Source organism: Physeter macrocephalus, chromosome 19, assembly GCF_002837175.3.
Source record: "Physeter macrocephalus isolate SW-GA chromosome 19, ASM283717v5, whole genome shotgun sequence".
Taxonomy (NCBI): Eukaryota; Metazoa; Chordata; class Mammalia; order Artiodactyla; family Physeteridae; genus Physeter; species Physeter macrocephalus.
Window position 1 is genome coordinate 75,161,349 of NC_041232.1, and position 12,934 is coordinate 75,174,282.

At 42.0% G+C, this 12,934-nt stretch overlaps 1 protein-coding gene across 1 annotated transcript in view; it reads left to right on the plus strand.

The window, feature by feature from the left end:
• Nucleotides 1–12,934, plus strand: part of PHLPP1 (PH domain and leucine rich repeat protein phosphatase 1) — a 221,102-nt gene continuing 208,168 nt past the window's right edge. Inside the window, exon 1 of the mRNA XM_007116467.4 lies at nucleotides 1–1,621. Coding sequence (XP_007116529.2) covers nucleotides 106–1,621 — 1,516 coding nt within the window. The 5' untranslated portion in view covers nucleotides 1–105. The remainder of the gene's footprint in view (nucleotides 1,622–12,934) is intronic.

Sequence of the window (12,934 nt, forward strand, 5' to 3'; positions counted from 1 at the left end):
TTCTCTCTTCTCCCCGCGCCGCCGCTGTCTCCCACCTTCGCCTCCCCGCCTCTCTCTCTGCCCGCTGTCTCCGGAGCTGGGAGGGAAGCGCGAAGCCCCACTGCAATGGAGCCTGCCGCCGCGGCTACAGCGCAGCGACTCCCAGAGACCAGCAGGGAGGACCGAGCTCCGGCTCCGGCGGCGGCTGCAGTGGCGGCCGCGGCCGCGGCGGCTCTGGCGGCGGCAGTCGGGGGTGGCCGGAGCCAGGAGCCCGCGCTGACCCCGGCGGCCCCGAGCGGCGGGGCGCGGGAAGAGGCCCCCGGCGAGGCGCAGCTGGGGCCGTTGCCGGGCCGGCCGGGAGGTACGGGTCGCAGGAGGAGGCGCGGCGCCCCCCAGCTCACCGCTGGCGGGGCTTCCCCGGTGCCCGGGGCCGGCGGTGGCGCCAACTCCCTGCTGCTGAGGAGAGGGCGGCTGAAGAGGAATCTGTCCGCGGCCGCCGCCGCCGCCGCCTCGTCGTCGTCGTCCTCGTCCTCGTCCGCGGCTGCCGCCTCGCACTCCCCCGGCGCCACCGGCCTCTCCTCCTCCTGCTCGGCCTCGGCGTCGCTGTGCACCCGGAGCCTGGACAGGAAGACGCTGCTCCTGAAACACCGGCAGATGCTGCAGCTGCAGCCGTCGGACCGGGACTGGGTGCGGCACCAGCTCGAGCGGGGCTGCGTGCACGTCTTCGACCGCCACATGGCCTCGACCTACCTGCGCCCGGTGCTCTGCACGCTGGACACCACGGCCGGCGAGGTGGCCGCCCGACTGCTGCAGGTGGGCTACAAGGGCGGCGGCGTGGTAAAGGTGCTGGGCAAGGGACACCCCGACGCCGGTCCCCGGCTCCCGCCCGCCGAGTCGCGAGACTCGGGGCCGCCACCCGGGAGGAGCGGACTGGCCGCCGTCGGGGGGCCGCAGCGCGCTCCTCCCGCCGACCTGCCGCTGCCCGGCGCCCCGGACGGGTGGGCGCTCCGCGCCTCCCGCGCCAGCCCCGCGCCCTCAGACTCCAGCCTGGGCGAGCCGGGTGCCCCGCGGCTCCTGGACGGCGCGACCGCGGGCCCGGCCTCCGACACCGAGAGCTTCAGCCTGAGCCCCAGCGCCGAGAGCGTGTCGGACCGGCTGGACCCCTACAGCAGCGGCGGCGGCTGCTCGTCGTCGTCCGAGGAGCTGGAGGCTGACCCGGCCCCGGCCCGGACCCCAACGGGGGCTCCGGGACAGCCCCGCCTGCCCCGACTTGGAGCGGGCGCCCGGCCGTCATCCCCGACGGCTTCCCCGCCTCCGCCGCAGCCGAAAGCCCAGAGGGGCGTCGAGGGCCCAGGCGGCGCCGCCCGCGATCGGCCGCGGGAGGAGAAGGCGGCGGCAGCAGCGGCCCTTGGCCGCCCCCCGTCGACCCAGGATGGGAACGGGGCGACCGCGGAGCAGGCACCTCCACCGCCCACCCTGTACGTGCAGCTCCACGGAGAGACCACCCGGCGCCTGGAGGCGGACGAGAAGCCGTTGCAGATCCAAAATGACTACCTCTTCCACCTGGGCTTTGGGGAGTTGTGGAGGGTGCAGGAGGAAGGCATGGACTCGGAGATCGGCTGCCTCATCCGCTTCTATGCAGGTAAGATCACCTGCACTTTGACGCGTGGGGAATAAGCACTTCCAGGTCCCGAGAAATGTTTGGCCACCCCGAGAGTCAGCGCGGGTCCTCGGTAGTCTCTGTTACTTCTCTACAGCTTTCAAGTACGATCTGTGTGATACTAAATTGAGCAGTTTTAAAATCCGCGAGCTTTTGTCATTCTTGGGGGCTCCGAGGTTGGGAAGCAAGCTGGGAGAGGTGGCAGGGCCACCAGGAAGCACAGGGAGCAGGCACTCCTGAAAGAAGCGGTGGTGTCTTTAACAGTGAAGGTGCTGCCTTCGGACGTCTGTTCACCGGTTTGTTGGGTTTGAGGCAGTTTGGGATTTCAGGTAAACATCACGTGCACGTGATACCTACAGAGGAAAATGACCTTGAGAAACGCGCTGGAACACCCTCCCTCCGTCTGACTGTCCGCGGCTTGCCCTTCCAGCCCGGGAGCTCTCTCCGCAGCAGCTGATGCTGCTCGTTTGCCCACTTAGTCCTCGACGGAACCCAGCAGCTGCGGTCCTCTATAGCGATACTTTTCCTCAGCGCTTTTTGGCTTTATTTCAGTTTCCTCTGTAAGTTTGATTCTTGCGTCAAAAGTGGTTTTGCCTATTTCTTTCTCTCAGTTTCTTACTTCTAGCCGTTATAGCCAGAACTGACCATTGCGATGTGACTTGCAAAAGGGATATATAGGAATCACAATACGGCTTGAGGGTGATCTAAAATCTTCCTCATTTTTTTTTCATTTCTAGATTAAAGGTCTTAAAAGGAGAGTTAAATCTTCCCCAGATTTACTAAAGTACTAAATTACTTCCCCACCTAGGTTGTATGTGGTGGTGGAAAAATAATCACACTTGTAATTTCATTAATCTGTAGCCCCGTTCTTTCTAACTTAATATGTTTTTGGTCCAACTTGTGTTCCAGTAGCAGTTTAGTCGGTTTGAATGAAGAAATTACTCACACATTGAGATATGTAAGACTGGTAGCATTCCTGGTGAGATGTTCCTTTACGTTTAATTGAAGTTTTTCTGTAATTCAAGTGGATTTCTGATGGATTTTTGCCTCGTAAAGAAAACCATATCATAATACAATAGAATTTGTAGTATCTGAAGATAATATCCCAACCAGATGACAAGCCTTTCAAAGCTTATGGCCTAGAAAATAGGTGATTTTTTTTTTTCATGTAGGAGCAACAACTATATCATTTTCTCCTGTGGCTCATGTAATTTGTAAAATACTGTTATTTTACAAAAGCAGTAAATGGTAATCACACTTGGAATGAGAATATTTTCTTAACATGAGAATGTTAAATGCCCTTATAACCAACCAATTACATTGAAGTAAATATATATAAAGCAAGGGATATGTTAAATAAGCAGTATTGAACATATTTCGTATGGAAAGAGCTCTGCATCCCTTCTTTTCCTCATGACTGAATTGTTGATCATGATAAATGTCCATGGGAAGGGTTTTAGGTGTCCCAGTCATGACATTTAAATCTTTGATTCCCCTTGATTGTCTCTTCAAGTGTGTCTGAAATGTTCTAAGTGGGTGATATATAGGTTTTTTAAAAAAACTTATCTCAGTATAAAGGTGACAAATTATCTTTCTGGTAAATCGCAAATTTCTGGTGTGCTCATTTTAATCTTTTTGTTTTGTTCTTTATGAAAGCAGGAATTGTTGCTTCATTCTGAACTTATTTGCTTTATTTCTATATGCACAATATAAATACCTCTGTGAATATGCTTGTAAAAGTAACTAATTAAATGAGGAAGCCATACAGAGCATCCAACCTGTTCTTGAATATGAAGCTGGTATGCAGGTGTCCTAGAAGGAAGATGCCTGATTGTTATAAAGATATAACAGTCTTTATAAAGATATTACAAAGATGTTATAAAGATGTCTAATTGCTTATTTTATAGCAAGTTGAGCTTATTTTAAGCCTAAGAACATAGCAAACGTCTGTGTTGATATTCATTTGCCATAGAACAAAATTTACCATACAGTGAGTCCACTTGAACTTTTGCAAGGAAGTTTAGTTACTGATGAACAAAAGGGCCTTGTTATAAGGTGGTCTCACTCATCACGGGAACATTATCAGGACTTCACATGTAGCACAGGTTTGCACCAAGCTGGAGGAGATTCCTAGAAGTTACCCCTGTGCTGCAGTGGAATGTAGGACACCCAACAGGAAAGTGGCATGTTTTGGTAGTAATTCTTTTCCATAAGAAGAAGAGAATTAACGTTTGTTTTATATGAGATCCTTTGAGGGGGTGTTTTCCACCACATTCGTTTCTATAATGTTACATATAACTTACTCTTAAATTTATTGCTGCGTATCTTTTTGTTTATTCTGTGTATGTGGAGTTAAGGATAGACTAGGAAATTGCTTTTGAAGGCTTTTGAATATTTTCCTATATTTAAATTGAGCTCATTATCTGTTGTTTATCTAGTTTATCTGTTTATAAGTGGAGAAGTTCTTGTCCAGTGGAGAACTTTCATTCTCTTGAGGTCACCTTTCAGTTAAATTTTAGTATTTATAACCTGGCCTAAGTTATTCTTAAAAGGCTTTGAAAGCCATTTGTGCTTGCTTTGAATATTTAAATATTTATTTAGGTAAAGTAAAATGGAAGTCTTTAATGAGCTAAAAGGCTTTGGACAAAAGGTACTATCTAATTACAGAGTTGTTGAGAAAAACTTAGTTTGAAAATTGTTGCTCCTCTGAAGCAACCATTCTCTTAGCTAACTTTAAATAAGAAAAAATTTAATTATGGCTCTATCTGAAGTAACTTGTGTGAAGTATTAAGTATATTAGGTACATTAACATTTAATTTTCCTTTAAGATCAGCCATCTTAAATTTTACCTGAGAGTAATTTTAGGTGAAAAAAAATTCAAGAATTTAGGTTACTCGACATAGGTTACGGACTTAAAAACGTTAATGAGGTTATGTTTTGGACTCCCTGGGGGCGTCTGAGTCATTAATCAAGGGCAGTATTAAACGATATTTTTAATATTTTTGACTCTCTTCTACTGCCTTTTAGCTTTAGTCATCTGGCTGTTTCAGTTTAAATTGTAATGGTGGGAAATGATGTTGACAGAATGGAGAGTACACCCACTGTGGCTCGTGAATCTTGGACAAGATATTTTTATGTTTGACTTTTTGGGATTGCTCAGGAGAATGGACTCCTTACCCGCTCATATTTCTTCTCTTTTTCTCTCTGGGATGATCAAACCTTACATGGTTTCCTACATGGAAACCAAGAAGGGGTGGTTCGGCATTAAGCTGTAATATTGACGAGAAGTCTCTTATTACTATAATTACAGCAGTATTGAGTAACGTGGTATGAACATGTGACACCAGTGTGTGCTTAAGCAGTCCTTTTAAAAACAAAGGGTTTAATTTTATTTTTGTTGCTTTTTGTATTTAAATTTTATACTTGTTTTTGATGTAAAGTGAGTGCTGTCTTGTCCTTCATAACTGTGGTTTGATAACGTCTATTAATATGTTGGGTTTATTATCTTCAAAAATCTTAAAGAGCTTTCACATAAATTATCTCATTTGTCCTTTTGGAAACATTATTAGGGAGGAGTGGGTGTCAAACCTCTTTTCAGATCAACTGATGCATAGTTTTGATTCTTGCTTGTGGTTTTTCAGTTCTTGGCAGAGCTGAGAAGAGAGAGTATGCATATTATGTTTTACAATTCATATTACTTTCCATGAATCGAAGTTGTATTTCATTTACACTTGAATTTTTCACTTGGTTAAAAGCATTCCGAAAATATTCTATTTTTGTTGGTAATGAGGTGATATTATCCTCTAGTCCAAAGTGGTATTCCTTGTGAAATGTGGTTGGTTCTATTTTTATCATGCTGCCTTTATAAAGAAGCAAGACTGGCAAATAAGTGGGCAATATAGAAAGATTATGAAAGTGTTCTAAATATTCTGGTTGCAAATAGTCTTACATGCATTTAAGTTGGCATGAAATAAAGTTCACCTAATGATGCTTTATTCTCTTACACACGCCTCATTTGTTAAACTGTAAATCTTCATTGGGTATAGAGCATTAACACTTTATCTGAAAAGTGGATAACTTTTGAGGGTAGTGGTGTGACATTTCAGTTCCTTTAAAACATAGCTTTACTTGTAAAGTATCGAAAATAGCTATCATGAAAGGTTTGCATAAACCTTTCATCTTAAAGTAAACTTATTTGTACTTTAGTGATCAGTAGTGCTCTATTGATGTCACCATGCTGTTCATTTTTTATAATTCATATGTTATATAGAGTTAGAGAGTAAGCTACTCTGCCTGATTTTCATAGTTATTCCTTAAATGGTGTGTTTTTTTATGCTCATTGAAGTAATTATAGGGAGAGGAAATGAGTGTAAATGAGTCTATGAAGTTTCTGGTTGAAAGTTTTATCTTTTTGTGGCTATAAGATTGTTAAAACAGCCACCTTAAATGACTGGTTATCCCAAGATTCTTATTATTTTTTAAAGAGTAAGGTGTTTTTGTTGTTTTTGATTCTCTTTCTTTATAGAATGATGAATTTGATTTCTTGGTAACATAACGTTCATTGATGTTGTATATGATCCAAGGCTAGTATAATACTTGGCATTTTAGTTTAAACATTTGTTGAATTGAATTTGAGGAATTTTGTTAAGCAGCTGGTGGTGTGTGTCCTGAATCTTCAGCCTTCCTTCCTGTTAGGGTCCCCAGGGGTTGTGTTAAACACACATACACACAGAGGCATTTCTCCCATGGCAGGAGGTTTTAGATGTGCCACACACTGTTAATATCTTCTATTTCACGTGAGTGGAGCTCTATGTGGATTTTGAGAGAGTTCTCTCTCAAAGGTTTCTTAGAGTTAACAGGTGTTTTTTTTTCCCCCTTTTTCAAAGGCATCTCTTACCTAAACTTTAAGATGAATTTAATGAGACATCTGTCAAATGAGGCGTTTTAGATTTAATGATTTTGTTATGTGCCAGGGTTGAACACGGTTCAGTCTATCTGGACAGGAGAAGGGTTTAATTGTACTGTGAAAGTCGAGAGAAGCCACTCAATAGAAAAGCTTTTCCTTTAAAGACGCCTGGCATTTTGAAAAAGAGAAAAAGATGTTATCAAAATGTCCAAAATAGTCTGGGAAAGTGAAGGCTTTTTTTTAAAAGTCCCACTTACTAAAACCCACCCCACCCCTTGATCGCAGGCGTCTGGTACAACACTGGTAATGCGGCGTTCTGAATCTACCGTCATGTGCCTCTGCTTCTTGGGCAAACTCTTTTTAATGCTTACCTTTGGTTTTCTAAAGATAGTATAATTAAAACAAAACATAATCGACCATTTGGATTCTTTAGACATATTAGGTATTTATAACCTAAGTCTCTGTGACGGGTTGTGTTTGGATTTGTTACGAAACTTTAGGCTTTGGAAAATTTTGATAAACTGAAACTCAAGGGTCTGGAAAAAACAGACTTTAATGGTACTTTCATTAAAGAACATTAGGATATTTGGTTAACTATGAAATAGCAGCTCTTTCAAGGTGTGTGATAATTGTACTTTAGAATCAAGAATAATAATAGTTACCGGGTTGCTGAAGTATAATTACATGTTGATTTAGAGATGGAATGGTTTTGTTATATATGTAATATATATGCCCAGTATTCCTTTTAGTATGTTAAGTGAAACAAAGCATAGCCATCCCATAATGCCACATTCATGCTGAAATAATTGTTTCCCTATTGTATTTTTACATTTGAGATTGCTTTAATAGGTTGTAAAATGTATTTAATGATAGAGTGTCTTATTAAGGTACTAGTCCAATGACCTTTGAGTTTGGAACCTAGAAGTGCTCTTGGAAATGGAGTGAAATACTCTATTTGTAGGTTGTACATATTTTGTGAGTTTGTAAATGTCAATACTTTAGCAAAAAACAAAAAAAAAATCCAGAATTTTTGACATGTATTTTCTCAAATGAAGCTTGCTAGAAGTAAATTAGTCTCATTTCCAGTTATGTGAAAGCATTCAGTTGAAGACTGAATAAAATTTGAAATAATTTGGTTTTGGACCATTTCAATTAATGAATGAAAAAATCTAATTCAAAATTTGAGATACTTTGAATTGGTTGATTTTGTTTTAGTTTTTTCCCCTGCATTCTTTTCAGGCAGGAAGAGTTTTGAATTTGTTGCTGTCTAGTTCTACTGACTCGTACATCTGATGATGAAGAGCAGGTGGAGAGTGAATCTTTTCAGATGTCTGCCTTCATTAATAATATGTTAGAATGTTTGGCGCCTTCTTTTCAAATACGAGGCGTGTTTTTAAATATAGCAAGAGAAAGTATGAACTGTAGTTGTTTTCACTGTCTATTTAATAATTATCTGGATTTCACAATCAGTTCACTCCTGACACATGGTCCAAAGAGTGAAATTTTATGCATAGAACCAGTTTTTGACCTTTTTGTCATGTTTGAGAAATATATTCCTAGGAATTCTTTCTTTGTTCCTATCCATATATTTTGAGACCTTTTGGCTATACTTTAGCACTTGAAGGGGTGCTCCATCTTATGGTTTTTGAGTTTGGCTGATGTATGCTGGGGTCAGGTGAAAGTAACTTTGTTATGATTTGTAATTTAAAGAAATGGGTCTGAGAGTTGGGAAAGTTGGTATGACTTTGGGCATTCATTTTAACTTATCCTGGGCTTTGATTTCCTCATCAGTAAAATGATGAGCTTGGAGTAGAATAAGTCTAAAATCTCTTCCAACTCTTAACATTCTGGGGCTTCATTAGAGAGCCTGTTCTTCAAATTAGAAGGACTAAATGTTGTAGTTGTTTTAAGTTCTGTACGACCTATCCATGGGTTTAAAAACAGCCAAATCCCCAGCTTTTTGTCATGGAGAAAGGAACAGGCTTGGACCTAATACACACAAGTCAGCCTAAGGTTGCCAGCCAAAGAAGAATACCTTTTTGGAGTCGATTAAGACTAATGATGGAATAGATAGTGTTTGATTACCCTCTCCCTGCCAGCTCTACTCTTCAAAGTAGAATTCAGCACACTAGAGATGAATTTAAAGAAATACATCCTTTTAAAAGCTGAAGTAAGATTCTGTTCTTAAGCTGACTTGTAAAGTAAGATACTTTTATAATCCAGTTTATAAACTTTACTGTAGTGATAACTCTGTATTTGAGGGATCCAAATATGGGAAACTTAATGGTTCATTAGCTTTAATTCATGGTGAGCTGTATGTGCCTATCTACTTGTGCCTAGAGTCAGTAGGAGAAAAAGCACATAAAAATTTTTTTTGTGTTATTTTTGATTAGATCATAGAGTTTAGGATTCTGTAGAGATCCTAACATCTGTATTTTTATAGATGAGGAAAGCAAGCCCTGTAGAGGTTGAGTGTCTGGTCCACGATCGGTGATAAACTCAGTCTCAGAATTAGAAATAGCACCCAGGATTTTGATTATCTGTCTAGTGTTCTTTTTTTCCCCACACTGAATTTATATACTTACTATCTTTGGATTCTCCTTTATTTTGTATTCAAAATGAAAGTTTAAAAAATTGAGTGTGCTTCACACATTTGGTGCTTTCTCAATTACTTCAAGGTGTTTCTAGTTTCTTTTCATTCTAATCAGTGCTTATGAGAGGTTACATATCACTTTGACAGATTATGGGCGGGCTTCTAATGGAACAGTTGGATATTTTAATTGCCGAGAGGGAAATCAGATTTCATCAGTGATGTTACCCTTTGGGGGTTTTATGATAGAACTTTAAAGTTGACAGATGGTTGACTGGAAAGAGTTACAGTGCTAGAAAATCAATGGTTATTTGTCCAGTCCTTTAAAGTTGAAATTGTTAGAAGAATGGAAATGTGGAAAACCACTGAATTTTAAAAAAATATTTGGAAGAAAAATTTAAGAATAGATCTTGAAAAAAAAATCCCATTCAGACATGTGTTCATTAAAAAGATTCAGTATTCATAGTATTTTTTATTTCATTTTTTTTTAAGAAAAACATATCTTCTCACAATTAAATGCACTTAGTTTATTTAGGTACACATACACAGCCCTACTTTTATGTGATATAAATTGAAACAACTTAGTTCAGTAATCTTGGGGCTTTTGCCGTTTGCTGGTTTTGGAAGTCTTTATCATGAAATCTGGTACTGCTTTGAATATCTTTGAGAGAGGGAGAGAAATGTCCTGCTCCTGTTAGCAAAAAGACAGTTTGTGAATATTTTTAGGGGTGAGAGAGAGATTCCCTTTTATATTAGGTTCCATTTTAATTTAATCATTTACCTTAAGTAAAAGTTTTATATGGAAATTAATCTATGGAGTCAATTAATTCCTCAAAGATGCTTGTTCACTTTTTACTATGAGGAAGGGAACTTGTAAAGTGCAGAAGTACAAATGGGTAAAAATACATTGCATCTGGCATATGGAATATGTATTCTAGCTGCTGAAGCAGAAAAGAAATTTCTCTTGATGGTCTCTGAGAGAGGTAGTATGGCTGGGGTTAGCTGATGTGCAGGTTTATGTAATAAATTGAATCTCTCCTTCTGGAAAGAAGTAAACATCACTGTAGTTGGAGGAGTCGCACTCTCTTCCTTACACACATCCCACTCATGCGTACATGATACACTCACACATGCACGCACACACGTTCTTCACTGAGTGCTGAGGTAGGATGTAATGGGAGGTGGTAGCAGGTGGGTGGGGTAAACAGTCTTGAGGGGAAAAGTCTCAATTTAAAAAAAATTATAGTTCTTAATTACGTAGATCATTTTTTTTTCACATTTTAATTGGTAACTTATTTCTCGCATGAATGGCCTGTTCATATCCCTTGCCCATTTTTTTGTTTGATATTTGCCTTTTTCCTCCTGGCTTATAGATTTGTTTTGGGGGTGTATATCTAGGGAAACTAGCTTTGTTTTGTAAGTCACTATTTTCTTCATCCATTTGCACTTTTATGTCAGTCTTTTCCTCTAGGTATTCAGGGTTCTGTGTCATGCTTAGGAAGGCCTCCCCCTCAAGATTTAAAAGAAATTTCCCATATTTTCCTGTGGTATATTATAGTTCTATTTGTATGTTAAAAATTTTAATCTATCTGTTGTTTAAGAAAGATAGGAATGGGACTTCCCTGGTGGCGCAGTGGTTAAGAATCAGCCTGCCAATGCAGGGGACACGGGTCCATGCCCTGGCCCGGGAAGATCCCACACGCTGCGGAGCAACTAAGCCCGGTACCACAACTACTGAACCTGAGCTCTAGAGCCCGCGAGCCACAACTACTGAGCCCACGTGCCACAACTACTGAAACCTGTGTGCGTAGAGCCCATTCTCCACAACAAGAGAAGCCACCACAATGAGAAGCCTGAGCACTGCAATGAAGAGTAGACCCTGCTCGCTGCAACTGGAGAAAGCCCGCGTGCAGCAACGAAGACCCAATGCAGAAATAAATAAATAAATTTATTTTTAAAAAAAGAAAGACAGGAAGTAGGAAAGAACAAATTGTCCCCACACTTTTTATTCAATAATTGAGTGTTTCTTTAGTGACTTAAACTGTCACTTTTCCTCAGTTTATGCCTTTTAAAAAAACTGATAGGCATTTATATCATCCTTACTATGTGCGAGCCACTGTTTTAAGTGCTTTATAAATATTAACTCATTTAATCCTCATAACAACCCTATGAGGCAGGTAATGTTACCACCCCAGGGTTACAGATAGAGAAACTGAGTTACAGAGCAGTTTAGTACCTTGTGTGGATTTGTCAAGCGAGCAAGGCACAGGCAGAGGGCAAGCCCCAGCAGTTGCTGCCGGAGTTAACTAGCGTGTAATAGCTTGCTTTGCCAAATGTGGAAAACTTGTCCTTGATAACCTTCTGGGGCCAGTTTGGGCAGATCAGCATTTGGGAAGCCTGGACTTCGAAGTACTTGAGGCTGGGACCTGCATTCTGGCTGTGCCCCTGAGCCCAGAGCTCTACCTCCCTCTTTCCTTCTCTGTGGAAATAGGCAGTACCTGTGAGCCACACAGCGTTGTTGAGAAGATCAAATGAGACGAGGGAAAGTGCCTAGGACAGCAGGACTGGGTGTAAACCAGGCCCTGGTCTTAGGATGCCAAGAGCTCTGATGGAGGCACGAGGACATAGATTTGACTGGGGGCTGCTGCTTTACTTGGTGGGAAACCTATAATGAACCCTGTAATCTCTTTAAGCCTCATTTATTAGAGAGATTTTAAGAAATCCATCTCAGACAACTTTGTGAGGTTCAGATTTGATGATATAGGTGGAAGTGCTTTGTAAACTGTGAGATGTTATACAAATATAGTGCTGTGGTGTTATTTTTAGCAATAGTAAATTGCCGCAAATGTTGATTAGAGGTAATTAGGGCTCGTTAAGGAAGATGGGCTATGCTGTTGCTCGGAGACACTGGCAAACTGTACACTTTCACCCGCTCGCTCGCTCAGTCCAGTAATTACCATGAGTACCTACTGTGTCAAAAGTACTTTTGATTCAAAGATGACTAGTTTTGATTTTCTAGGATCCCTTGAAATACTTATCGCTCTGAGGGCATGTTTGTGGAAACAAGCGAGCCAACATTTAGAATACAAAAGTGGAAAATGCTCTCATGGAGGCAGTGGGGTCCACAGATGACTGTAGTAGCAGCAAAGGAGAGGCTTCTGACTCCACTGTGTGAATCCCCGGAAGGCCGTTGAGCCACCTTGAAGGACCAGAGGGAGTGGACTCTTGCCATAATTCTGGAATACGGAATTGTTTGAGGAGCAACAATAAATTACCAGTAGTTCAAAGTCCAGTCAGACTGAGTTTAGGGTTAGTAATTCCACCTTAATCCTTTAAGATTTACCAACCCTTTCTATCTAGGCCTTTTTATCCATTTGAATCATTGGGGCTTCATTTGGTATCCTACTTTGTGAGGATCTAAGTTCTGGATTAAGCAAATAGTAATTTTGCTTTCTTGAAAAGAAAATGCAAATGTGCACATGTTCAAGGTTGCCCTGAAGCCTGGCAGGGGGCCTACCGTACACTTGAAAGACGTTCTCTTATTTCTTTTTGTGAAGCCTGTGAGGGTTTTGCTTTCCTCGGATTTATAAAGTTTATGGGAAATGCCGTGTTCATCTTCTGGAGGCAGATACTTTCTTTTAGTTTGATGTCATGTAGACCAACCACATTAATGTAAAATTTGGAAGATGAGGAATTGGTCATAACCTGAGGGTATTCTTAATTTTTTAAAAATAAAATTCCGGGGCTTCCCTGGTGGCGCAGTGGTTGAGAGTCCGCCTGCCGATGCAGGGGACACGGG